This window comes from Hyla sarda, chromosome 2, assembly GCF_029499605.1.
Source record: "Hyla sarda isolate aHylSar1 chromosome 2, aHylSar1.hap1, whole genome shotgun sequence".
NCBI lineage: Eukaryota > Metazoa > Chordata > Amphibia > Anura > Hylidae > Hyla > Hyla sarda.
The window spans coordinates 498402755-498429947 of record NC_079190.1 but is presented as its reverse complement, the minus strand read 5'-3'; the positions used below and the strand labels follow the sequence as shown (position 1 = coordinate 498429947).

General features: G+C 43.7%; 1 protein-coding gene across 7 annotated transcripts in view; it reads right to left on the bottom strand.

The window, feature by feature from the left end:
* Positions 1 to 10339: 10339 nt before the first annotated feature.
* Positions 10340 to 27193, bottom strand: part of LOC130357202 (Golgi pH regulator) — a 46637-nt gene continuing 29783 nt past the window's right edge. For 5 of the 7 annotated variants that reach the window (XM_056559769.1, XM_056559766.1, XM_056559767.1 and 2 more), the window contains 6 exons: positions 23988 to 24076; positions 22524 to 22616; positions 19399 to 19494; positions 18233 to 18322; positions 15584 to 15649; positions 10341 to 10891 (listed from right to left, as the gene is read on the bottom strand). In XM_056559769.1, coding sequence (XP_056415744.1) covers positions 10685 to 10891; positions 15584 to 15649; positions 18233 to 18322; positions 19399 to 19494; positions 22524 to 22616; positions 23988 to 24076 — 641 coding nt within the window. In that variant the 3' untranslated portion in view covers positions 10341 to 10684. Of the gene's footprint in view, positions 10892 to 15583; positions 15650 to 18232; positions 18323 to 19398; positions 19495 to 22523; positions 22617 to 23987; positions 24077 to 27193 lie in introns of all 7 variants that reach the window. The other 2 variants (XM_056559772.1, XM_056559771.1) reach the window with 2 other exon arrangements.

Here is a 27193-nt window from a genome sequence, read left to right as displayed (position 1 = left end):
AAAGATTTTTGGAAAATAGGGTAGAAAGATGGAAGATGAAGTTGAACTCCATCCAGCACGTCCTGTGTCTCACTTTGCTCAGTCTACGATACAGAGAGAACATTGGGGTCACCAATAATTTCCTTTCCTTCCAAAATAGGGTTTGGATGCAGGAGATGGAATGGGTGAGCTTTATTTTAACGGAGGTTTGGAAAATGAGGGAAAAGTGGACTAAAAAAGGACCTGTCAACAGCCGTCACGCCCCCTCCCATAGACTTGCATAGCGGGGGGGGTGACGTCACACGGGGGCAGAGTTTTGACGTCACGATACTCCGGCCCCGTGGTCGCCACCCGGCTGTTTGTGAGCTGCCACCGCTGCGTGCAGCTTAAACAGCTGGGTGGCGAATACAAGAATGCGGGGGTCCCCAGCGGCGGGACCCCAATGGTGAGACATCTTATCCCCTATCCTTTGGATAGGGGATAAGATGTCCCAGGGCTAGAGTACCCCTTTAATTTATTAAACTACAGTAAAATATTAAGAACCTGCAATGCTCTGGCCTATTGAAGTGCTAGATAATGATGATACTGACGTATGTGGGGAATGATATCCCGGCTGCTCCGATCCCACAGAAAAGCTGCTGTAGAGCAAGGTGCTAAAAAAAAATCCTGCTGCCTATTATAGGGGTCAGATGACACCCCTGTGTGATATTACTCCTATTATAGGCCGCACACCGGCCAAAGCTTGCTGTGTATGGAGCCCTGCAGACCGGCCAAGGCTTGCTGTGTACGGAGCCCTGCGGACCGGCCAAAGCTTGCTGTGTATGGAGCCCTGCAGACCGGCCAAAGCTTGCTGTGTAGGGAGCCCTGCAGACCGGCCAAAGCTTGCTGTGTACGGAGCCCTGCAGAACGGCCAAAGCTTGCTGTGTATGGAGCCCTGCAGACCGGCCAAAGCTTGCTGTGTATGGTGCCCTGCAGACCGGCCAAAGCTTACTGTGTATGGAGCATTGCAGACCGGCCAAAGCTTGCTGTGTATGGAGCATTGCAGACCGGCCAAAGCTTGTGGTGTACGGAGCCCTGCAGACCGGCCAAAGCTTGCTGTGTATGGAGCATTGCAGACCGGCCAAAGCTTGCTGTGTACGGAGCCCTGCAGACCGGCCAAAGCTTGCTGTGTATGGAGCCCTGCAGACCGGCCAAAGCTTGCTGTGTATGGAGCCCTGCAGACCGGCCAAAGCTTGCTGTGTATGGAGCCCTGCAGACCGGCCAAAGCTTGCTGTGTATGGAGCCCTGCAGACCGGCCAAAGCTTGCTGTGTATGGAGCCCTGCAGACCGGCCAAAGCTTGCTGTGTATGGAGCATTGCAGACCGGCCAAAGCTTGCTATGTATGGAGCATTGCAGACCGGCCAAAGCTTGCTGTGTATGGAGCATTGCAGACCGGCCAAAGCTTGCTGTGTATGGAGCATTGCAGACCGGCCAAAGCTTGCTGTGTATGGAGCCATGCAGACCGGCCAAAGCTTGCTATGTATGGAGCCCTGCAGACCGGCCAAAGCTTGCTGTGTACGGAGCCCTGCAGACCGGCCAAAGCTTGCTGTGTATGGAGCCCTGCAGACCGGCCAAAGCTTGCTGTGTACGGAACCCTGCAGACCGGCCAAAGCTTGCTGTGTATGGAGCCCTGCAGACCGTTCAAATGCTGACCCCTGTCCACGCCAAAAGTGTCTGCAATAGACATCAGAACTGCTGGAGTGTGGAGCTATGAAAGATGGTGACCTGGTCTGATGGATGACGTTCTCCATCATGTGGACAGTCAGGTGCGTATGGGTTACTTACCAGAGGAAGAGATAACCCCAGGATGCATTATGGGAACAACGTGATGGGCAATGTTCTGTGGGAGACCTTGTGTCCTGACATCACGTGTTTGACCACAGGGGAAAATCAGATAGTTACTCACTCCTCTAAGTGAAATTGATGGATTAGCCCTTGGAGAGAACTTAACAAATGTTTATTTAGAAACTCAACCAATTAGACATAGATATTTTAAAACATAACTTTTACTTGATTTTTGTAAAAAAAAAAAAGGAAAACAACATCAACAATGAAATATACAATAAATTATCAAGTGAATTGTACATAGACATACATATCCTCAGCACTTCTCTGAACCCGATAATTCTTGTAAGATGAGAACTTGATATCAGCCGGTTGACTTGTTGTAGGAAGGGAAAAAGGGTACAGGTGAGTGCCCTAAAAAATTAAATGTCCCTACCTATCCTAGATAAACGTACCCTAACTAATATAAGTGTGGATAGGGGAAGGCTATAAGTAAACCACAGTCAAATGGACATCAAAGTGGTAATAACATGTGCAAATTTCTCATTCTTCTTAATCCGACACGTTTCTCCCATCTCATATAAATGGGTTCATCAGGGTTGAAGGAGAAATTATGAACAAGAAACAGATAATATTTTACAATGTGCTGAAGAAAAGATAGAAAAAAATCATAGAAAAAAAAATAATATAGTTGTTAACGGTCACAGTGTCAGGTCAGTCTCCAATAGTCTTAGAAGTACAGTGATCCCTCAACTTACAATGGCCTCAACATACAATAGTTTCAACATACAATGGTTTTTTCTGGACCATTGTAACGTGAAACCAGACTCAACATACAATGCTATGGAATCTGCGAAACGTGTCAAGGGCTGGAAGAACCGACCAATCAGAATGGGCATTCACTGGTAAAACCCCTGTATTCCTAAAGTGCATGCACTGACTGGTGTCTGGTAGCTCCCCCTACAGTACAGGGAGGTATTACATGTTCTGTACTCTTTACCTGTATTACTGAAGCGTATGCACTGACTGGTGTCTGGTAGTGCCCCCTACAGTACAGGAAGGTATTACATGTTCTGTACTCTTTACCTGAATTACTGAAGTACATGCACTGACTGGTATCTGGTGGTGCCCCCTACAGTACAGGGAGGTATTACATGTTCTGTACTCTTTACCTGTATTACTGAAGTGTATGCACTGACTGGTGTCTTTTAGCGCCCCCTACACTACAGGGAGGTATTACATGTTCTGTACTCTTTACCTGAATTATTGAAGTACATGCACTGACTGGTGTCTGGTGGCACCCCCTACAGTACAGGGAGGTATTACATGTTCTGTACTCTTTACCTATATTACTGAAGCGTGTGCACTGACTGGTGTCTGGTGGCGCCCCCTACAGTACAGGGAGGTATTACATGTTCTGTACTCTTTACCTGTATTACTGAAGTGTGTGCACTGACTGGTGTCTGGTAGCACCCCCTACAGTACAGGGAGGTATTACATGTTCTGTACTACTCTTTACCTATATTACTGAAGCGTGTGCACTGACTGGTGTCTAGTAGCGCCCCCTACAGTACAGGGAGGTATTACATGTTCTGTACTCTTTACCTATATTACTGAAGCGTGTGCACTGACTGGTGTCTGGTAGCACCCCCTACAGTACAGGAGGTATTACATGTTCTGTACTCTTTACCTGTTCCAGAGTTAGCTGCTCCTTTGGACATCAGGTGAGGGCGGCTCCATTTCACTTTTTCTTAGGACATTGCGTGTTATGTACAGGACCCTGAAGAAGCTTCTTTCCTCTACATAGACCAGTGTTTCCCAACCAGGGTGCCTCCAGCTGTTGCAAAACTACAACTCCCAGCATGCCCGGACAGCCGAAGGCTGTCCGGGCATGCTGGGAGTTGTAGTTTTGCAACAGCTGGAGGCACCCTGGTTGGGAAACACTGAAATAGACAGTGATTACAGCTCCCAGCAGCTCTTTCTTACTTTTATACGTAAGGATTTGCTTTATCTCTATTAGTTATTGTTTAGTCCTCACTTTTTCTTATTTTTGGATGACATTTTGGTGGCTTCAGAACCAATTACCAGGTTTCCATAGAATTATAGTCTCAACATACGATGGTTTCAACATACAAATGGTCTTCCTTGAACCAATTAATATTGTAACTTGAGGGGACCACTGTATAAGTATGGTGGGGGAGTCTAATAATCATATACAGATGAGTATAAGAAATATATAATATAATATTGGCAATATGTAGTACCACCCAGTCAAGGCTCCAATGCTTTAAAGGGGTACTGCGGTAAAAACCTTTTTTCTTTTAAATCAACTGGTGGCAGAAAGTTAAACAGATTTGTAAATTACTTCTATTAAAAAAATCTTAGTCCTTCCTGTACTTATTAGCTGCTGAATACTACAGAGGAAATTCTTTTCTTTTTGGAATTCTCTCTGATGACATCACGAGCACAGGTCTCTTTGCTGAAGTCATAATAATAATAATAACAACTCTTTATTTATTGTTGTCCTTAGTGGGATTTGATCCCAAGGCCCCAGCACTGCAAGGCAGCAGTGCTAACCACTGAGCCACCATGCTGCTCTTAGCATACATCTGCTATGCCCGGTTGCTAAAATGGACAGAGATGTCAGCAGAGAGCACTGTGCTCGTGATGTCATCAGTGCTCCAAAAAGAAAGGAATTTCCTCTGTAGCATTCAGCAGCTAATAAGTACTGGAAGGATTAAGATTTTTTTTTAATAGAAGTCATTTACAAATATGTTTAACTTTCTGGCACCAGTTGATTTAAAAGAAAAAAAACGTTTTCACCGGAGTACCCCTTTAAGATACAATGGTTTACGCATATATATCTAGGTTGATGAATAGATCACAGTGATGACAACCTTATATAATGGAAGCCAAGGGCAAGGTTGAAGATGGTACTGGGGCTACTGTATAGGTGACTACCCCACCAATAGGAATCTTCAAAAAAAAATCCAATGGATGTACAAACCATATGACAAGATTTGAACCATGATGGAGTAAAGTTGCCTAATAGAGGACCCGGAACCTAACAGAGATGTTGGCCAATGCAATCTCATAGGAATTGTAGCCCTCCTTAGAAGACCGGGTGATATAGCAGATGAATACCCGGTGATGGATAGGGGGCAGGCACGGATATTGCGGGTAGATACTAGTGGTGACCGGCTCCTGACATCACGTGGGGGTTACCGTGACATGTACCACCTACTAAATCATTGTACACATCAAGTCCCCCCCCCCCCCCCCCCTCTCTTCATGGCAGTGGGACCCCCTAATGGTGTTAGAAATGTCAACTTAAGAAAACACTCCTTATCTATGGTGGAGAATTTTCATCCAGGCTTTTTATATAAAAAGTGGATTTTTTTTTATTGAATGAAAATGCCAGTTTACATACATAGTTACAGTCATGGCGGTAAAAGTTGGCACCCCGGCAATTTTTCAAGAAATTTAAGTATTTCTCACGAAAAAGGATTGCAGTAACATGTTTTGCTATACACATGTTTATTCCCTTTGTGTGTATTGGAACTAAACCAAAAAAGGGAGGAAAAAAAAGCAAATAGGACAGAATGTCAACAAACTCCAAAAATGGACTGGACAAAATCATTGGCACCCTTTCAAAATAAGGTTGTTTCAAACATGTGATGCTCCTTTAAACTCATCTGGGGTAAGTAACAGGTGTGGCCAATATAAAAAATCACACCTGAAAGCAGATAAAAAGGAGAGAAGTTCCCTTAGTCTTTGCATTGTGTGTCTGTGAGTGCCACACTAAGTATGGACAACAGAAAGAGGAGAAGAGAACAGTCTGAGGACTCGAGAACCAAAATTGTGGAAAAATATCAAAAATATCAAGGTTACAAGTCCATCTCCAGAGATCTAGATTTGCCTTTGTCCACAGTGCGCAACATTATCAAGAAGTTTGCAACTCATGGAACTGTAGCTAATCTCCCTGGGCGTGGACGTAAGAGAAACATTGAAGAAAGGTGTCAACGCAGGATAGTCCGAATGGTGGATAAGCAGCCCCAAACAAGTTCCAAAAGATATTCAAGCTGTCCTGCAGGCTCAGGGAGCATCAGTGTCAGCGCGAACTATCCATCAACATTTAAATGAAATGAAACACTATGGAGGAGACCCAGGAGGACCCCACTATGGAGGAGACCCAGGAGGACCCCACTATGGAGGAGACCCAGGAGGACCCCACTATGGAGGAGACCCAGGAGAACCCTACTGCTGACACAGAGACATATAAAAGCAAGACTACATTTTGCCAAAATGAACTTGAGTAACCAAAATCCTTCTGGGAAAATGTCTTGTGGACAGATGAGACCAAGATAGAGCTTTTTGGTAAAGCACATCATTCTACTGTTTACTGAAAACGGAATGAGGCCTACAAAGAAAAGAACACAGTACCTACAGTGAAATATGGTGGAGGTCAATGATGTTTTGGGGTTGTTTTGCTGCCTCTGGCACTGGGGGTCTTGAATGTGTACAAGACATCATGAAATCTGAGGATTACCAATGGATTTTAGGTCGCACTGTACAGCCCAGTGTCAGAAAGCTGGGTTTGCGTCCGAGATCTTGGATCTTCCAGCAGGACATTGACCCCAAACATACGTCATAAAGCCCCTAGAAATGGATGGTAACAAAGTGCTGGAGAGTTCTGAAGTGTCAGCAATGAGTCCAGATCTAAATCCCATTGATCACCTGTGGAGAGATCTTATAATTACTGTTGGGAAAAGGCGCCTTCCAATAAGAGAGACCTGGAGCAGTTTGTAAAGGAAGAGTGGTCCAACATTACGGCTGAGAGGTGTAAGAAGCTTATTGATGGTTATAGGAAGCCACTGATTTCAGTTTTTTTTTCTTCCAAAGGGTGTGCAACCAAATATTAAGATAAGGGTGCCAATAATTTTTTCCAGCCCATTTTTGGAGTTTGGGGACATTATGTCCTATTTGCTTTTTTTCCTCCCTTTTTTGATTTAGTTCCAATACACACAAAGGGAATAAACGTGTGTATAGCAAAACATGTGTTACTGCAATCCTTTCCTGTGAGAAATACTTCATTTTCTAGAAACATTTCAGGGGTACCAACATTTACGGCCATAACTGTATATTCTCTCTAAGTACAATTAACAATATTAGACTAAATAAACACTATGGCCCTCATTTACTATTCTAAACCCGACCTCTTTTGTCGGGTTTTTTTGTCGCATCTTTGTCTGCGCCATGTCGCAGACATCCTGCGCCAGTCTGCGACACGATGCAACATTTTTTCCCGACGGACCCGATGTGGATTCTCCCAAACCCGAAAAAGGGGCGTTACCCGACATTTCTGAGCTTTCCCACGTATTTATTAAGGTTTCCAACCCGAATTTGTTGAATTGTTGTGGATTTTTTCCCCAACAACTCAGGAGTTGGAAACCAAAACCAACAAAACCCACGTGCGACAAACAGGATGCGACATAATAATAAATATCAGGGGAAAAAAGCAGTCGGGTTAGAAAGCAAGATAGACTTACAACCCGATTTTCTTAGTAAATGAGGGCCAATGTAGGAGATCCTTGTGGATAACAGAGGCAAATATTAAAGGCTAATTACATCTCACCCTCTTAGGCCTAGTCAGTTCGGATAAAATGATGGATTCATCTTGTTTCCTTGTCCAAGATGGCCGCCTCCTTCTCCCATAGTTCACCATCCAGACGTCTTCATGTGTCCTTCTTCAGGCTGGTTTGGCTTGGCCCCGCCTCCTTCCTTAGCTTTGAAGTCTTGAACTTATTTATATACCATAACTATGGGTGTGTTTATTACAATTGTGGGTGTTGTCTTTATTAACTAGGGTGTGTTCTTTTACCAAGTGTCCCTATATACATATATGGTTCTTTTTATATACTCCTGAATATTCATTTATCTCGTGGGTGTATGCATTATGTCACAGCCATATTCTTTCCTTCTGATTGGTCAATACCAACTTTACAAATATGGTACTTCTCTGAAGTCTTGACGAAGCTACGTGACCATTCTAAAATAGCATTATACTGACATAGGATATAGCGTGTCATGTGATGTTCTATACATATAGACGTGATGTTCTATGACAACTGGTGAGCTTAAAGGGGTACTCCCCTGGAAAACATTTTTTTTTAATCAACTGGTGCCAGAAAATTAAACAGATTTGTAAATTACATCTATTAAAAAAAAAAAAAAATTTTGATCCTTCCAGTACTTATCAGCTGCTGTATGCTCCACAGGAAGTTCTTTTCTTTTTGAATTTTCCTTTCTGTCTGACCACAGTGCTCTCTGTCCATTTTAGCAACTGTCCAGCGCAGGAGAGGTTTGCTATTGGGATTTGCTCCTACTGCAATGGACAGTTCCCAAAATGGACAGAGGTGTCATCAGAGAGCACTGTGGTCAGACCAAAAAGAAATTCAAAAAGAAAGGAACTTCCTCTGTCGTATACAGCTGCTAAGAAGTACTGGATGGGTTAAGATTTTTAAAATATAAATAATTTACAAATCTGTTTAACTTTCTGGCACCAGTTGATTTAAAAAAAAAATAATAAAAATGTTTTCCAGTGGAGTACCCCTTTAAGCATTTGGCTTGTCTTATGTAATGTTTGTTATTATATGATATTGAAAAATGATATACTTTTTATGATATATGATATGCCCCTGGCTATCAAGCATACATTGTCCAGGAATGAGGAACTTTATTAGATATATTTATATATAAATAAATATATATTTAAAAAAAAAAAAATTATATATATATATATATATATATATATATATATATATATATATATACACACACACACATATACACACACATACACACACACCGTATTTATCGGGGTATTCCACGCACCGACCCATAACACGCACCCTTGTTTTTCCAAGAAAATTTGGGTAAAAAGTTCTTGTACCCAAATATCCTTGTTAAAATGAGGGTGCGTGTAAGTGTGTGTATACCCTGGTAAACTCTGGCCCCGCAGAAGCCGCCACCTGATCCCCTCCCCATCTCCGGCTTACATATTTACCTGTCCAGGGGCACGCCTGTATTAAACCGTATACGTTTTTTTTTTTTTAAACATGGGAGTCAATGGGAACTGTACAGAACTGTATGTGCGTACGGTTCCATCCAGTTTGCACCATACGGTTTTTGACTTTGGACAGTTTTTTTTTTCTTGGAATTTCAATCAAACAAGTGAAACTTTATTCATAACGGAGTGAAAAGTTAAAGACGTATACAGTTTTTTTTCTTAAAAAACAGATGCAGCCAGACATCAATTTTCAAACCGTATAGGGATAAAAATCTGTACACACGTTTTGATACAGTTTAGTCCGGTTTTGAGGAATCTGTTTTTTAAAATAAAAAACCTGATACGGGAACTGTACTGCAAAAACGTGGAGTGAACCCGGCCTAATGGACATAAGACACATCCGTAAATGGTTTATTACTCTCTTACTATAGCGTATAAAGGAAAATGTGCCGCGGATGTAGCAGAGCCCACATCTACAATGACCTCTCGTAAAACTATTGATTTTTAGAATGAGGAGACATTTTTGTAAAAACAAAAAAAATTTAATCGCAGAGGACAAAAACAAAAAAAAAGTCATATTATCTTCAAGTAACCCAGGAGGTAACCAAAAAATCATACATTTTGCCTTTGCATCTGAAGGATGATGCCCCGGACACTAACAAGTTTGCTCAGCTGCATATAATTTTTATCCGGTTCTGGGAAAGCTGGGTAATAACAAATATGGCCACCAACACAGTTCTGAATATCTAATCCAATGTTTCCATACGAGGGAGCATCCAGCTGTTGCAAAACTACAACCCCAACCATGCCACCCCAAGGAAGAATGCTGGGAGTTGTAGTTTTGCAACAGCTGGAGGCACCCTGGTTGGTAAAAAAAACTGATCTAATCAGTCTTGCGATGCAGTATTACATCCAGTATCTAGAGGGTCCACTTTTTTCCCCCTGCTGCTCTGCTTGTGTTAGTGTTAGAGATACCAGAGCTAGAGTAGGCAAAAAAAAAAAAAAAGGCAAATTTAAATAATATGTATTTTCTTTCAGGATGCAGTGATTATATATAGTGATTATTTTCAGTAATTTCTTGCCCTTTAGTGGCTATAATTTAGAAGGGCCTCCTGGGAAAAGCCTTAAAGGGGTACTCCTGTGGGGGGAAAAAAAACAATGTTTTTAAATCAACTGGTGCAAGAAAGTTATACAGATTTATAAATTACTTCTATATAAAAATCTTAATCCTTCCGGTACTTATCAGCTGCTGTATGCTCCAGAGGAAGTTGAGTTGTTGTTTTCTGTCTGACCACAGTGCTCTCTGCTGACACCTCTGTCCGTGTCAGGAACTGTCCAGAGCAGGAGAGGTTTTCTATGGGGATTTGCTCCTATTCTGGACAGTTCCTGACATGGACAGAGATGTCAGCAGAGAGCACTGTGGTCAGACTGGAAAGAACTATACAACTTCCTCTGTAGTATAAAGCAGCTGATAAGTACTGGAAGGATTAAAAATTTTATATAGAAGTTAAACACAAATCTGTAGAACTTTCTGGCACCAGTTGATTTAAAATATTTTCTTCTTTAAACAATACCAAGAATTCAGGTTGTGGTGTGGGAGCGCCTCGACATTTGTCTCAAGTCTGCCAAAGTTCAGTCAGGTGACTCGACCCACACAGATCATGTGCAATACATGTATCTTCCAGACCAGGCTGAGATACAGACTGAGATACCCACCAGCGATACCACAGGTCATACCGCCATGATTTACCACCAAATACACAAATCCGACCAGGAGATGCCACCGTGTCTCCCGGCGGGTTTCTCCCTTTATTATAAAGCCATGTGTTTCTCTGGGGCCTGCTTGTGTGCCAGGTACAGGAAGAGGATGCTGGACAGGGCGCTGACCAAAAAGATGACGTCAAACCAGCGGTGGTAGAAGTTGAACTGCAGTTCTCCTAGGACCTCGGTGATGATGGTGCGGTACTCCAGGGGCATGCTCATCCGAATCAGGAGCACTGACGAGACAAAGTACATTCCCTGGAAGGATAAACATGGGGTTGGGTAAACATCCTTAAAGGGGTACTCCGCAAACTGTTCCGAACGCTGGAGCCGGCGCCGGGAGTTGGTGATGTCATAGCCCCGCCCCCTCAGAACATCACGCCCCAGTTGACTTTTATAAAATATTGTTTTCTACCAGAGTACCCCTTTATTTCCCGCTGCTTATCCACTATCCTTTGGATGTTTTCTGGCAGAGTGAACAGGACTAAGCTGCTGTACCAGACACAGCCACATAAATGATAGTGGCGCCATTTCACCTCTCTCTATTCCCCAAGGAAGAAAACACAATCACACTTTGCAGTTAACATGGTGCTAAGATGGTGCTTGAAATTTATACAGGGGATTCCACCAGAGTACCCCTTTAATTCCCACTGCTCTCCTCCCATATTCCCATCTGTCACTGCAGAGGCCCATTTCCAACTCTGCCCTCACACTATGCCCGCTTCTGTGCCCAAGTCTGAACCTTCAGCAGCCAGGACCTATCATGGTAGCCTCCGCCTCTTTGTGCCCTCCCATCAGTGCTGGGAGGGGGGCGGGCACCAGGCGTTGCGGACTGACTAGGTAATGGAAAACGGGGTGGAACACGTCTTGGACACTGGCACAAGTACAAATGTCTCTGTGCCAGGGCATCACTGCTCCTAACCATTTGCATACGGGGGAGGTCTAAAAAGTTTCTGACTTTCATTGGAAACGATGAGGGCGGGAGGAGTAGTACTTGGCGTCATGTGCGCGTCATGTGACATGAATCATAAAAGAAAGTGCCTATGTAGAAAAGTGATGTAATTTGTTTGGAAAGAGTAAAAAAATAAATAAATAAATAAAAAGTACAGGACATTTTTCAATGTCCCCCGTAATTAAAATGGAGAGCTGGAAAAAATGCTATGACCATTTGCCTGTTCACACAGCTGCAGTTCTGTTTCAGTGTTTCACATTAGCAATGTTACATAAGAGGTAAACGCAGCAACTGTGCAGATCTCGTACCCTCCTTAGTGTATTAAGATTAGGCTGCTGAGGACTTATTTTTTTTAAACATTTTATTAAAAGAAACCCACTGGATGGGTTAAAGGAACCTTCAAATACATACCACTAGATTTGTGAACTTCTGTTTGGCTGTGGGCACTTGAGGTGATTGTTCCTGCCCTCTGGGCACTTGAGGTGATTGTTCCTGCCCTCTGGGCACTTGAGGTGATTGGCCCTGCCCTCTGGGCACTTGAGGTGATTGTTCCTGCCCTCTGGGCACTTGAGGTGACTGGCCCTGCCCTGTGGGCACTTGAGGCGACTGGCCCTGCCCTCTGGGCACTTGAGGCGATTGGCCCTGCCCTCTGGGAAACTTGAGGTGATCGGCCCCGCCCTGTGGGCACTTGAGCCGATCAGCTCGTTCCCTCTTAGTTTATTAAGATTAGGCTACTGAGAACTGCAGGCAGAGACTGGGCCAAATCTTTTCCGGTCTATCTCCAGAGTGGTCTTCACCTCAACCCCGGACCCCCTGTATATATTTCAAAAACCATCTTAGCACCATGTACTGCAAAGTGCGATCGTGTTTTTTTCCTTTTTGGGGGATGGAGAGGTGAAATGGCGCCGCTCTCATTTATGTGGCTGTATCTGGTACGGCAGCTTAGTCCTGTGCACTTAAAGGGGTACTCCGCTGGAAAACATCCAAAAGGATAGTGGATAAGATTTCTAATCGCGGGGGTCCCCAGTGGTGGGATCTCTACTGCGGCACCCCAGTGCACCGAGTGAACTCCGCTCCGTGTCGGATGAAAGCCGCCATGACCCCTCCATTCATGTCTATGGGAGGGGGCGTGATGGCTACTACGTAGCCATCACGCCCCCTCCCATAGACATGAATGGAGGGGTCGTGGCATGACGTCAAGCTTCGGTGTTACGGATGCCGCCTCCCCAGCAGTGGGACCCCCATGATCAGACATCTTATCCCCTATCCATTGGATAAGGAACAAGATGTCTAGGGGCAGGGGTACCCAATAAAACAGCAATTGAGATGCAGTACCGCAAACGACCACATAGGCACAAATGGCGCTGTATTGGCGACTGCAATCACATGACCAAGCACTGCTAATCCTCGCAGGTCTGAAGTCCTGGCCCCTTACAATTGCACGTCATAAAGATACAGTTCATACTGTCAATAACTTATCCTGTAAACATGATGGAATATAAACCAGCACATGGGTAATCTGTCCATTAGAGAACGCACCTTATAGGTAACTGAACGCTCCACCGCTTGTCAATCATTAACAGAAAAAAGACAAAGTACAGGACAGGTCTGGAGCGCGGAGTATAACAGAGCGGCAGTAGAGGGGTACAAAGCAACCTCCCCACTGTACTATGAGGCCAAAAGCATGACTGCAATGTGTTTTAACCCCTTAACGACCACGGACATATATTTATCCGTGGCCGCCTCCCCCCGATCTGTGAAACGCGCTCAGAAGCTGAGCGCGCTTCGTATCTTCGTATCAGCAACCGGGACCCCCGTCTAATACCTGACATCGCCGATTGAGCTGATGCCCAGTATTAACCCTTTAGACGCCGCGATCAAAGTTGATCGCAGCATCTAAAATGAGAGAAATCCATACAGGCTAGCTCAGCGGAGCTGTTCGGGTGAAATTGCGGCGTCCCGAAGAGCTGAGAGAACAGCAGGAGGTTCCTTACCTTCTTCCCGGCTGTCCAATGGGCGTTTGATTGCTCCAAGCCTGAAATCCAGGCTTGAGCAATCAAGCGCAGAAAACACTGATCAATGCATTCCAATGGCAAGGCATTGACCAGTGTCTGCAATCAGTGTATAAAACGTTATAGCCCCTAGAGGAGGCTATAACACTGCATAAAAAAACAGTAAAACTAAAAGTTAATAAATGTGATTTAACCCCTTCTCTAATAAAAATCTGAATCACCCCCCCCCCCTTTTCCCCATTTAAAAAAATAAAAAAAGTGTAAATAAAAATAAAAACACACATATGTGGTATCGCCGTGTGCGTAAATGTTTGAACTATAAAAAATATATTGTTAATTAAACCGCACGGTGAATGGCGTTCTTGCAAAGAAAATTCCAAAGTCCAAAATTGCGTATTTTGGTCACTTTTTATACCATAAAAAAAATGAATAAAAGGCGATCAAAAAGTCAGATCAAAACAAAAATGGTACCGATAAAAACTTCAGATCATGGCGCAAAAAATGAATCCTCATACCGGCCCATTCATGGAAAAATAAAAAAGTTATAGGGGTCAGAAGAGGACAATTTTAAACGTATAAATTTTCCTGCATGTAGTTATGAGTTTTTCCAGAAGTGCAACAATATCAAAGGGTTAGGATTTTTAAAATGTAAGGAGGAAAAACGAAAGTGCAAAAACTGAAAAACGTTTGATCCTTAAAAGGTTAATGCACAATTATAAGTGATATCCCTTCAAGATATGGACTTTCTGGGTCTCCATATTCTGGAAACTATAAAACTTTTTATCCAGCTCCATTAATGAGGAAATAGTTTTTTTTCCCCTGTAGGCTAAGTTGACATACTAAAGGAGTAGTGCAGCCGTAGACACTAATCTCCTATCCGAATCCCCCGCGATCTGTACGGGGACCCGGCTCTGTGTCGTCGCCCTCATTGAGCACGAACGCTGCATTTCCACCTCTCCCATAGAGATACATGGAGGGGGCGGGTACAGGAGATCACCGGGGGTCCCAGCAATTGGACTCCCACTGATCAATTATCCCCTATCCTGCGTATAGGGGATAAGTGTCTATGGCTGCAGATCTTCTTTAATCGGTGCCATTTTGGGGTACATATGACTTTTTTTATTTTGTTTTTGTAGTAGCCAAGAAGAACAAGAGATGGCAATGTTGTTTTACTGTTTAGTTGTTTGTTTTTTTTTACATCATCCATCATGTAGATTAAATAGCTTGATAATGATATAGTTTGGGCCATTATGGATGTGATTATAGCACTTAATTTTTTACATTGTATTAAAAGAAACCCACTGGATGGGTTAAAGGAACCTTTAAATACATTACTAGATTTGTGAACTTCTGTTTGCCTGTTGGCCCTTGATGTGATCGGCCCCACCCCGTGGGCACTTGAGGTGATCGGCCCCACCCCGTGGGCACTTGAGGTGATCGGCCCCACCCCGTGGGCACTTGAGGTGATCGGCCCCACCCCGTGGGCACTTGAGGTGATCGGCCCCACCCCGTGGGCACTTGAGGTGATCGGCCCCACCCCGTGGGCACTTGAGGTGATCGGCCCCACCCCGTGGGCACTTGAGGTGATCGGCCCCACCCCGTGGGCACTTGAGGTGATCGGCCCCACCCCGTGGGCACTTGAGGTGATCGGCCCCACCCCGTGGGCACTTGAGGTGGGCAGCCCCACCCCGTGGGCACTTGAGGTGGGCAGCCCCACCCCGTGGGCACTTGAGGTGGGCAGCCCCACCCCGTGGGCACTTGAGGTGGGCAGCCCCACCCCGTGGGCACTTGAGGTGGGCAGCCCCACCCCGTGGGCACTTGAGGTGGGCAGCCCCACCCCGTGGGCACTTGAGGTGGGCAGTCCTGCCCTGTGGGCATTAAAAGTGATCATAATTTGCTGCCTCTTTTTTATTTCTTTTTCGCTTATAAGTGGGAAAATACAGAACCTCTATTATATTATATATTATAGTCTCTCAGTTTACTCACCATAATCTGCGCTAAGAGAAGAACAATCACGTTAGAAGATTTGCTGCTGGAGATGGCGTAAAAGAACTGCAAAGGAAAATATGTCACATAAGTCATCACAATATCTCATGTAATACAATTCTAAAATATACAGAAATCTACGTGGGAGTAGAATGAGGCCTTTCTGGACATTAAACAGGCGTCAGTCCCACAGATAACTCAGTCCCACAGACTCCTGTATTAATCTATGAGCGATAATGTCTGACGCCATGGAAAGAACAGATTGTGTCCCCACAGTCCAGCTATACAGATTTCCTGAGATAAGCGGCATCACCAGCAGAATGTTACCGTCTATTACAACATTTTAAAGGGCCCTCGCTGTTCACAATCCTCTAATAATTCAGCAGTACAAATGATTTGGAACGATTTCCTAATCTCGAAGGAACCAGAGATCCATTTAATCATTATAGATTGTTGATCCTCTGCACTCGAAGAGATTATATATATATATATATATATATATATATATATATATATATATATATATATATATATATATATAAAATATATAAAAAAAATATATATATATATATCTATAAATAAAAATAATAGTTTATATATATATATATATATATATATATATATATATATATATATATATCCATACATACATATATACATATATGAATAGCTGATAACTATTGACGCAGCAATGTGTACATAGCTGTATACCGCTCCTAAGGACACTAAACCAGTGGTCTCAAACTGTGGCCCTCTAGATGTTGCAAAACTTCAACTCCCAGCATGCCCGAAGTCAGGGCCGGCTCTGCCTATAGGCAAAATAGGCAGCCGCCTAGAGCGCCTTCTTGTTGGGGGGGTGCCGCAGTGCCTGTCACAAGAAAGTTACAATCAGCATCCAAACCATTTGTTCAGCCAGCATGGGGCGTGTCAAAGGGCGGGCCAATGGGCGGAGTCAAGAGGGCATCAAAATTAGCTTTTGCCTAGGGTGGCAAAAATCCTTGCAACAGCCCAGCCCTGGTGTTGAAGTTTTGCGACATCTGGAGGGCCACAGTTGGGGACCACTAGTCTAACCTTTTATTTCAGAACCCTAAAACTAAATACGACAGAACCTGAAAAGGAACATAGCCCTTCAAGTGATCACCAAACAATTCCGCGGCTACGTACAATATGTATACAAGGGGCCACCCAATACTACTCACCAAAAATCAGGTCACAAGAAATAATGATACTTCAAAAAGTCAAACCATCTTTATTAAACATACATAAAAATACACACAATATTAAAATATTAAAGGGGTACTCCGGTGAGAAACTTTTTTTTTTTTTTATTTTTTTTTTTATTCAACTGGTGTCAGAAAGTTAAACAGGTTTGTAAATTAATCCTATTTAAAAATCTTAATCCTTCCAGTACTTATCAGCTGCTGTATACTACAGAGGAAGTTCTTTTCTGTCTGACCACAGTGCTCTCTGCTGACACCTCTGTCTGTCTCAGGAACTGTCAAGAGCAGGAGCAAATCCCCATCCTGCTCTGGACAGTTCCTGACACGGACAGAGGTGTCAGCAGAGAGCACTGTGGTCAGACAGAAAAGAAATCCAAAAAGAAAAGAACTTCCTCTGTAGCATACAGCAGCTGATAAGTACTGTAAGGGTTAAGATTTTTAAATAGAAGTAATTTACAAATCTGAGTAACGTTCTGGCACCAGTTGATTTAAAAAAAAAATAGTTTTTCAACGAAGTACCCGTTTAACGCCCCCTGATGAAGCAAAGGGCGAAAACGTACGTTCGGGCAGGAAGTGAGGCATCTCGCTGCAGAGTGCACAGTCTATTCTACCTTATTCTTATTTTTTAAGTCAACTGGTGCCAGAAAGTTAAACAGATTTGTAAATTACTTCTATTGAAAAATCTTAATCCTTCCAGTACTTATTAGCCGCTGAATACTACAGAAGAAATTCTTAGCTTTTTTGGAACAGAGAGCTCTCTGCTGACATCACGAGCACAGTGCTCTCTGCTGACATCTCTGTCCATTTTAAGAACTGTCCAGAGTAGGAGAAAATCCCCATAGCAAACATATACTGCTCTGGACAGTTCCTAAAATGGACAGAGGTGTCAGCAGAGAGCACTGTGCTCGTGATGTCAGCAGAGAGCTCTGTGTTCCAAAAAGAAAATAATTTCCACTGTAGTATTCAGCAGCTAATAAGAACTGGAAGGATTAAGATTTTTTAATAGAAGTCATTTACAAGTCTGTTTAACTTTCTGGCACCAGTTGATAAAAAAAAAAAAAAAAAAAGTTTTCCACCGAAGTACCCCTGTTCCGAACGCTGGAGTCGGGAGCTCAAGGCGTCATAGCCCCGCCCCCTCATGATATCATGCCCCGCCCCCTCAATGCAAGTCTATGGGAGGGGGCGTGACTGTCGTCACGCCCCCTCCCATAGACTTGCATTGAGGGGGCAGGGCGGGACATCATGAGGGGGCGGGGCTATGTCGTCACAAGCTCCTGGCATTGGCTCCAGCGTTATGAATAGTTTGTTCCAAACGCTGAGCAACGGAGTACCCCTTTAATACACATGTCCGTTGCCAATGTCTCGGTGGGCTGCAGATATACCGGTGTCTTGTATGCAGGTACTTCTGTCCATAAGAAATATAAATTACCTTAGTGAGGGTGATGAGTAGTCCCCTGATGGAGGTGACGATGATGATCCCCACTAGGATGAAGGAAATGTGCTGGGACCAGAACTTCACCTTCAGAGAGAAAAAGTTCTGACATCAGTTCACATTAGGTGCAGTTTTGGGAGAAATATTGTCATGAGAAAAAAAGTGATTTGACCAATAATCATGGGTTTAATTTTGACGGCATGTTGGCTGTTTTTATTTATTTATTTGTAAATTTTTTTGTGATTTGAACATTTTCAACAAATGAAAATTTGCAAAAAACACCACTGTACCATACATATTGTGTGGTACAGTGGTGTTTTTTGCAAAAGTTTATTATATATTGGATACAATGTAGTACCCCTAGATTAACCCCCTCCCCCCCCCCAGTAGGCAGGTAGTACCCCAGATTAACCCCCTCCCACCCCCCAGTAGGCAGGTAGTACCCCAGATTAACCCCCTCCCCCCCCCCAGTAGGCAGGTAGTACCCCAGATTAACCCCCTCCCACCCCCCAGTAGGCAGGTAGTACCCCAGATTAACCCCCTCCCCCCCAGTAGGCAGGTAGTACCCCAGATTAAACCCCTCCCCCCAGACCCAGTAGGCAAGTAGTTAGGGGTACTCACTGTCAGAGTCGCTGAGATGTAACTAACGCTGCACGCCGCGCACAGTCACGTGACACGTCATGTCACGCTCTAGGGCCGGCGTTAGGATGCCCTGGGACTCAGCGTGACGTGCGAACATACGAAGTCCGGACCGAAGGTGAGCCGGGGCGGGGCACAAAAAGGAGCCGGAGGCAGCGACTTCAGTCTCTGGCTCCCGCTCCAGGCAGGCTCTCGCACTGCAGGCCCGGCAGGCCGAGCTGCCTGCCAAACTGGAGGACAGGCAAACACCGGCTCTGCTTCGGGGCCCCCGGCCAGCTGGGGCCCCAAGCAATTACTTGGTTTGCCTGTCCTCTTGCGACGGGCCTGGATAGAGCTGGAGGGGAGGGGTATAACTATTATATATCCTGATCCCATAAAGATAGCAGCAGCAGTATACAGACATGTATTAGAAACGTATATGTATAATCGTATGAATCAGCAATATCCCGACACCAATATCACTCCACTATATTTATACATCCCCATCTGTCAGAGCCTTTATATAGTCAGCATGTCCTCCTTACATCGAATTGTATGCCCAGGTAATTCACAGTGATCTCAATCCCTCTAGTGACTGGGTCCGTCTTACCGACTCGATCAAAGACGATGTTGATTGTGGCCTGGAAAGAAATAAGAAGGGAGGGGGGGGGGGATTAAAGGGGTGGAAAATCTATATATTTTTTTTTTTTAAATCAACTGGTGCCAGAAAGTAAAACAGATATGGAAATTACTTCTATTAAAAAATCTTTACCCTCCCAGTACTTTTTAGCAGCTGTATGCTACAGAGGAAATTCTTTTCTTTTTGAATTTCTATTTTTCTGTCTTGTCCACAGTGCTCTCTGCTGACACCTGATGCCCGTATAAGGAACTGTCCAGAGCAGGAGAAAATCCCCATAGCAAACCTGGACAGTTCCTGACACGGACAGAGGTGTCAGCAGAGAGCAGTGTGGATAAGACAAAAAAAAAAGAAATTCAAAAAGAAAAGAATTTCCTCTGTAGCATACAGCTGCTAAAAAGTACTGGAAGGGTAAAGATTTTTTTTTTTTAATAGAAGTCATTTACAAATCTGTTTAACTTTCTGGCACCAGTTGATTTAAAAAATAAAAATAAAAAGTTCTCCACCGGAGTACCCCTTTAAGGGCACGTTATAACATGCCGTATTTTGCTGCTGCGTATGCGCAGCAGCAAATACGCAGCAAAATACGTGGGAACGTGCCCTAAAAGAAATAACCACCACCAGATCTGGCTGGTCTATGAGATTGGACCTCTTAGCACTAAGCATACAAGCGTGTGTGGGAGAGGAAGGTTAGATTAGGGCAGTGTTTCCCAACCAGGGTGCCTCCAGCTGTTGCGAAACTACAACTCCCAGCATGCCCGGACAGCCAGCGGCTGTCCGGGCCTGCTGGGAGTTGTAGTTTCGCAACAGATGGAGGCACCCCGGTTGGGAAGCACTGGACTAGGGACTTCTCCTGCAACAATTGGAAGGAAGCACCATGTGACCAAGGCATCATTCATCTGGGTACAGTAATGGTTGGGTCACAATGGCCAGTAGGGAAATATGCTGTGTATGCGCTAGGAGCAGACACACAGGGTTTTTCACCGCCGCACCGCTGAGTCGGCAATAAGGTTCGGAGGCCACGCTGCATATGCGCTCAGTGTGAATGTACCCTTATTGTAGAAATATTAAAAGGGGTATTCCAGGAAAAAAAAAACTTTTTTATATATATCAACTGGCTCCAGAAAGTTAAACAGATTTGTAAATTACTTGTATTAATTCTCTGATGACACCTGTCTCGGGAACCGCCCAGTTTAGAAGCAAATCCCCATAGCAAACCTCTTCTACTCTGTGCAGTTCCCGAGACAAGCAGAGATGTCAGCAGAGAGCACTGTTGTCAGACAGAACATATGGAAATAAATCTCCTGTACCCTATACACATTTACGCCCTTTGCCAAGGTTTCCTAACTAATGTGCCTCCAGCTGTTTCAAAATCAAAACTACAACTCCCAGCATGCCTGGAGTTGTAGTTTTGAAACAGCAGGAGGCACCCTGGTTGGGAAACACTGTGTTAGCAACATAAAATCAGGGCACGGGGGACATACCATACGTTTTCATCGTTCGGGGTTTGAGTGTTCAGCCCGCAACTGATCCGTAAAAATTAGCGCTTAGCGTGTTCTCTCCTGGATCTGGGTCATGTGATCAGGACGGCCTCACAATGTCAATCTATGGAACCGTCTCACTTACATAGACACAAAGAGCAAGGGGAGAGAAGTGTTCTTTTCTACTGATTGGTCGGGGTCTGAGTGTTCAGACCCCGACCAATCACTAGAATAAATGCTAGGACATGTCAAAAGTTTTTATAATGACAGCTATGCTTTAAAGGGGTACTCCGCTACTCAGCCTTTGGAACAAACTGTTCCGAACTCTGGAGGCGGGAGCTCATGACATCATAGCCCCGCCCCCTCAGTGCAAGTCTATGGGAGGGGGCGTGACAGCTGGGTCACATGATCAGGACGATCTCACAATGTCAATCTATGGAACCGTCTCACTCACATAGACACAAAGAGCAAGGGGAGAGAAGTGTTCTTTTCTACTGATTGGTCGGGGTCTGAGTGTTTAGACCCCGACCAATCACTAGAATAAACGCTAGGACATGTCATAAGTTTTTATAATGACAGCTACGCTTTAATTTCCCTAATTCTCCTGAGACGTTGACACAAGTCAGACCCCTTTCACACTACAGGTATCATCCTGTAAAAAAAAAAAACTCCATTATTACTACAGGCAAAAAGTCCTGAAAACGGCCGTCAAAAAATCCCATTCATGTCAATGGGATTTTTTAAACATCCTTTTTGCATCAGGCATGTCCGTTTTTTTACTAATGCCAATTATTTTTGCCGGCAAAAAAGATGGTGCATGCATAAAAAAAAAAAAATTTAAATTTTAGGCCCCTTTCACACTTAAAAAATTCATCCGTAATGAACATCCGTCATAAAAATCTTGAAAATCGGCCATGAACTGCCGTTCGAAAAATCCCATTATAGTCTATGGGATTTTTACATTAACCGTTTTAACCCGTTATAGCCCGTTATTTTGTGACGGGCGAATGAACGGAAGAAATAGTGCATGTACTATTTCTCCTGTTACTATCGCCCATCACAAAATAACGGCCGTTATTAATAACGGGCTATGACGGGTTAAAACGGATAATGTAAAAATCCCATTTTTATGACGGACGTTCATTACGGATGAATTTTTATAGTGTGAAAGTGGCCTTAAATTTAAGTCTATGGGAAACGGATGTTCAAAAAAAACATTCATTATCTCATCAGTTTTTGTCAGGTTTTTTTAACATCCTTTTTTTGTACTGAGCATGCTCAGTACAGTTTTACAAAAAAGGGTTAAAAATCAGATTAAAAAATGGTAATAACGGGTGATAAAGGATGAACAACATCAGGATTTTTAAGAAGAAAAACCATTAAAACTAACGGATAATGGTCATCAGTTTTCATCCGTTATTATCAGTTATTGCATCCGTTTTTTTTCATCCGTTATTGTAAAGTAACGGCAGTAAAAAAGCAGGATGGTACCTGTAGTGTGAAAGGGGCCTCATAGGTAACATTGACTTCCCTAAAATACAGCGTATCTTACCATAAAGATTTTCCACACACAGTATATGGAGAAAAAGTAGCCCAAGAAGTTGAAGTATTTTCCCTGGAAGGTTTTTGAGTATTCGATACGTTCCTGAAGAGGAGAGAACAGACGGACATACAGGATCAACACAAAAAGATACAACACAAAAAGATACAACACAAAAAGATACAAACACTACATGACAATGTCTTCTCCAATACAAGATACAGACAGATGAACCCATGATAAACATCAAGCACGGTTTATATAACCCTTAAAGGAGTACTCCGCCCCTAGACATCTTATCCTCTATCCAAAGGATAGGGGATAAGATGTTATATCGCCGGGGTCCCGCTGCTGGGGACCCCCGGGATCTACCATGCAGCACCCACCTTTAGCGGCTTCCGGAACCGCTGGAGGTCCACAGGCTGAGTCCATCTCGACCACGAGGACGGAGCATAATGATGTCACGGCCCCTCTATTGGAGGGGCGTGACAGCTGTTTCGCCCCCTCCCATAGGCTTGCACTGAGGGGGCGGAGCGTGATGTCACACGGGGCGGAGCCGTGACGTCACTATGCTCCGTCCCCGTGATCGCCAGTAATAAGACCCGGAGCGAACACGCTCCGAGGACTGATTCTAATGGGGTGCGGCGTGGAAGCTCACGGGGGTCCCCAGCAGCGGGACCCCCACGATCAGGAATCTTATCGCCTATCCTTTGGATAGGGGATAAGATGTCTTAGCGCCAGAGAACCCCTTTAACGGGTTACTCCGCTGCCCCAGCGTTTGGAACAAACTGTTCTGAACGCTGGAGCCGGGAGCTTGTGATGTCATAGCCACACCCCTTAATGGTGTCATGCCTAACCCCCTCAATGCAAGTCTATGGGAGGGGGCGTGACGGCATAGACTTGGAATGAGGGGGCGGGGCTATGATGTCACAAGCGCCAGCTCCAGCATTCAGAACAGTTTGTTCCAAACACTGAGCAGCAGAGTACCCCGTTAAAGGGGTACTCCGATGCCCCAGCGTTCGGAACATTTTGTTCCGAACGCTAGGAGTGGGCGGAGGGGGTCGTGACATCACGGCCACGCCCCTTGTGACATCATGCCATGCCCCCTCAATGCAAGTCTATAAGAGGGGGCGTGTCGGCCGCAGGGTCATTTGCTGGTCGAAGCGGGCTATTTCGCCAAGGGCCGTGTACGGGAGACTGCAGGGGGCCCCAGTGGTCGGAAACCTTAGGAAAGGGGATATGTTTTCATATACTAGAGTACTCCTTTAAAGTGGTACTCCACTGGTCAGCGTTTAGTTTCGAACTCTGCACGCCCTGTGGTGGTCAGCCACGCCCCCTTGTGATGTCACTCCAGGCCCCTCAACGCCACGCCCCCTCCCATAGACATGCATTGAGGAGTGCGCACAGAGTTCAGAACTGAATGTTCAGAATGCTGCCAGTGGAGTACCCCTTTAATCTCTGTAGACAGGATCTTACCTTAGTAGCATGAAGGTCCACGGTCTCTAGAAACAGCTGGCGACTCAATTCTTCCAGGGCATCCACCTCCTGCTGGATAAGAGACAGGTCTGATAGGAGTGAAGGAAGCAAAGACATAGCCAAATAGGCGATCTCCCCCGTCACCCATTTCTCATAGCGAAAAACATAATCACTCCATACATAAACAGGTCATTCGTATTTCTTCTGCTGCGATATCAAACATCTATTGCTTAAATATGCCTTATGCTTTATTCTAGCATGCCTGCATCCATACGTTTTATTACTGTCACTGGGTCATGTGATCACCAGTCTGATTCACAGAAAATCATATTGCTTAAAAGGGGTATTCCAGTAAAAAAAATAACATTTTTTTTTTCATAACAACTGGCTCCAGAAAGTTAAAACAGATTTGTAAATTACTTCTATTAAAAAAATATATCTTAATCCTTCCAGTACTTATCAGCTGCTGAAGTTGAGTTGTTCCTTTCTGTCTGACCACAGTGCTCTCTGCTGACACTTCTGTCTGTCTCAGGAACTATCCAGAGTAGAAGCAAATCCCCATAGAAAACCTCTCCTGCTCTGGACAGTTCCTGAGACAGACAGAGGTGTCAGCAGAGTGCACTGTGGTCAGACAGAAAAGAACAACTCAACTTCAGCAGCTGATAAGTACTGGTAGGATTAAACAATTTTTTTTCCATAGAAGTAATTTACAAATCTGTTTAAGACTTCAAATGGTCATAAAAAACATTAATTGTGATTATAGGTCTCAACATGGTAATATTTCTCAGAAAAAAAGAAAAAAAACAACAACAAAAAAAAAAACGCACTCTGAATAGGAAAATGTATCAATACTGCTAATGATGTGAATAATGCAAATAATGCTGAAGTCTAGCAGGTGATAAGGTTGGTGAATTGCAGTGATGAGACTCCACCCCCTCTCTGTCTGCAAAATCAAAAGATAAAATGGGAAAGTAGACAGCATTAGGAAATCATTTCAGTGACAAAATTGGAATTAGTATAGCTGCAAACCCATGCCTGCCACATAAGCTAAAACAGGTATGCACCTATTATCCTCTATTAATAGCCTATATAAGAAATAAATGTTTCTTCTTGCTTCTTCAAAGGGGTACTCCGGAGGCAAACTTTTTTTTATTTTTTTTTAATCAACTGGTGCCCGAAAGTTAAACAGATTTGTAAATTACTTCTATTAAAAAAAAAAAATCTTAATCCTTCCAGTACTTATTAGCGGCAGCATACTACAGAGGAAGTTCTTTTCTTTTGGGATTTCCTTTCTGTCCGACCATAGGGCTCTCTGCTGACACCTCTGTCCACTTTAGGAACTGTCCAGAGTAGGAGCAAATCCCCATAAGAAACCTCCCCTGTTCCGGACAATTCCTGGCATGGACAGAGGTGTCAGCAGAGAGCACTGTGGTCAGACAGAAAGGAAGTTCAAAAAGAAAAGAGCTTCCTGTGGAGCATACGGCAGCCGATAAGTACAGGAAGGATTAAGGTTTTTTAATAGTAGTAATTTACAAATCCGTTTAACTTTCTGGCACCAGTTGATTAAAAATTCCCCTATATTTACAGGATAGAGCGGTGTTTCCCAATCAGGGTGTCTCCAGCTGTTGCAAAACTACAACTCCCAGCATGGCCGGACAGCCAAAGGCTGTCCGGGCATGCTGGGAGTTGTAGTTTTGCAACAGCTGGAGGCACCCTGGTTGGGAAACACTGGGATAGAGGATAAGTGTGTGATTGCGGGGGTCCAACCACCAATAGGTCCCTTTGCGATCTTAAATAATCGGGGTCCCGAGAATGCAGTGGTGGTCACTGCTGCTGCATTCTCTAATGGACTGCTGACTATAGGCAAGTACAGGGCTCCGCGCTCTCCAGAAACTATATTATATTATATATATATATATATATATATATATATATATATATATATATATATATATATAGCCCCTTTTACACTATACATTCATCCGTTTTTAAAGATCCGTTTAATGTTCCGTTATGAAAACCTTTAAAATCGGCCGTTACAAGATCCCATTATAGTCTATGGGATTTTTACATTACCCGTTTTAACCCTTCATAGCCCGTTATTAATAACGGACGTTATTTTGTGACAGGCGATAGTAATGGGAGAATTAGTACATGCACTATTTCTTCCGTTCTTTCTCCCGTCACAAAATAAACGTCCGTTATTAAAGGGGTACACCAGTGAAAACTTTTTTTCTTTTAAATCAACTGGTGGCAGAAAGTTAAACATATTTGTAAATTACTTATTAAAAAAATCTTAATCCTTCCTGTACTTATTAGCTGCTACAGAGGAAATTCTTTTCTTTTTGGAATGCTCTCTGATGACATCACGAGCACAGTTCTCTCTGCTGACATTATTATAATAATAATGCTTTATTTATTGTTGTCCTTAGAGGGATTTGAACCCAAGTCCCAGAACTGCAAGGCAGCAGAGCTAACCACTGAGCCACCATGCTGCCCTTAGCATATATCTGCTATGCACGGTTGCTAAAATGGACAGAGATGTCATCAGTGAGCACTGTGCTTGTGATGTCATCAGTGTTCCAAAAAGAAAAGAATTTCCTCAATAACATTCAGCAGCTAATAAGTACTGGAAGGATTAAGATTTTTTAATAGAAGTAATTTACAAATATGTTTAACTTTCTGCCACCAGTTGATTCAAAAGAAAAAAGGTTTTCACCGGAGTACCCCTTTAATAACGGGCTATGACGGGTTAAAACAGGTAATGTAAAAATCCCATAGACTATAATGGGATTTTCTAAACGGACAATTTTAAAGGGGTACTCCGGTGAAAAACATTTTTTTTTATTTTAAATGAACTGGTGCCAGAAATTTAAACAGATTTGTAAATTACTTCTATTAAAAAATCTTTATCCTTCCAGTACTTATTAGCGGCTGTATATTACAGAGAAAGTTCCTTACTTTTTGCATTTCTTTTTTTTTTAAATCTGTCCACAGTGCTCTCTGCTGACACCTCTGTCCGTATCAGGAACTGTCCAGAGCAGCATAGGTTTGCTATGAAGATTTGCTCCTGTTCTGGACAGATCCTGATACGGACCGAGGTGTCAGCAGAGAGCACAGTGGAAAGATAAAAAAAAGAAATCCAAAAAAAAAAAGAAATCCAAAAAAAAAAAGAACTTTGTTGCATACAGCAGCTAATAAGTACT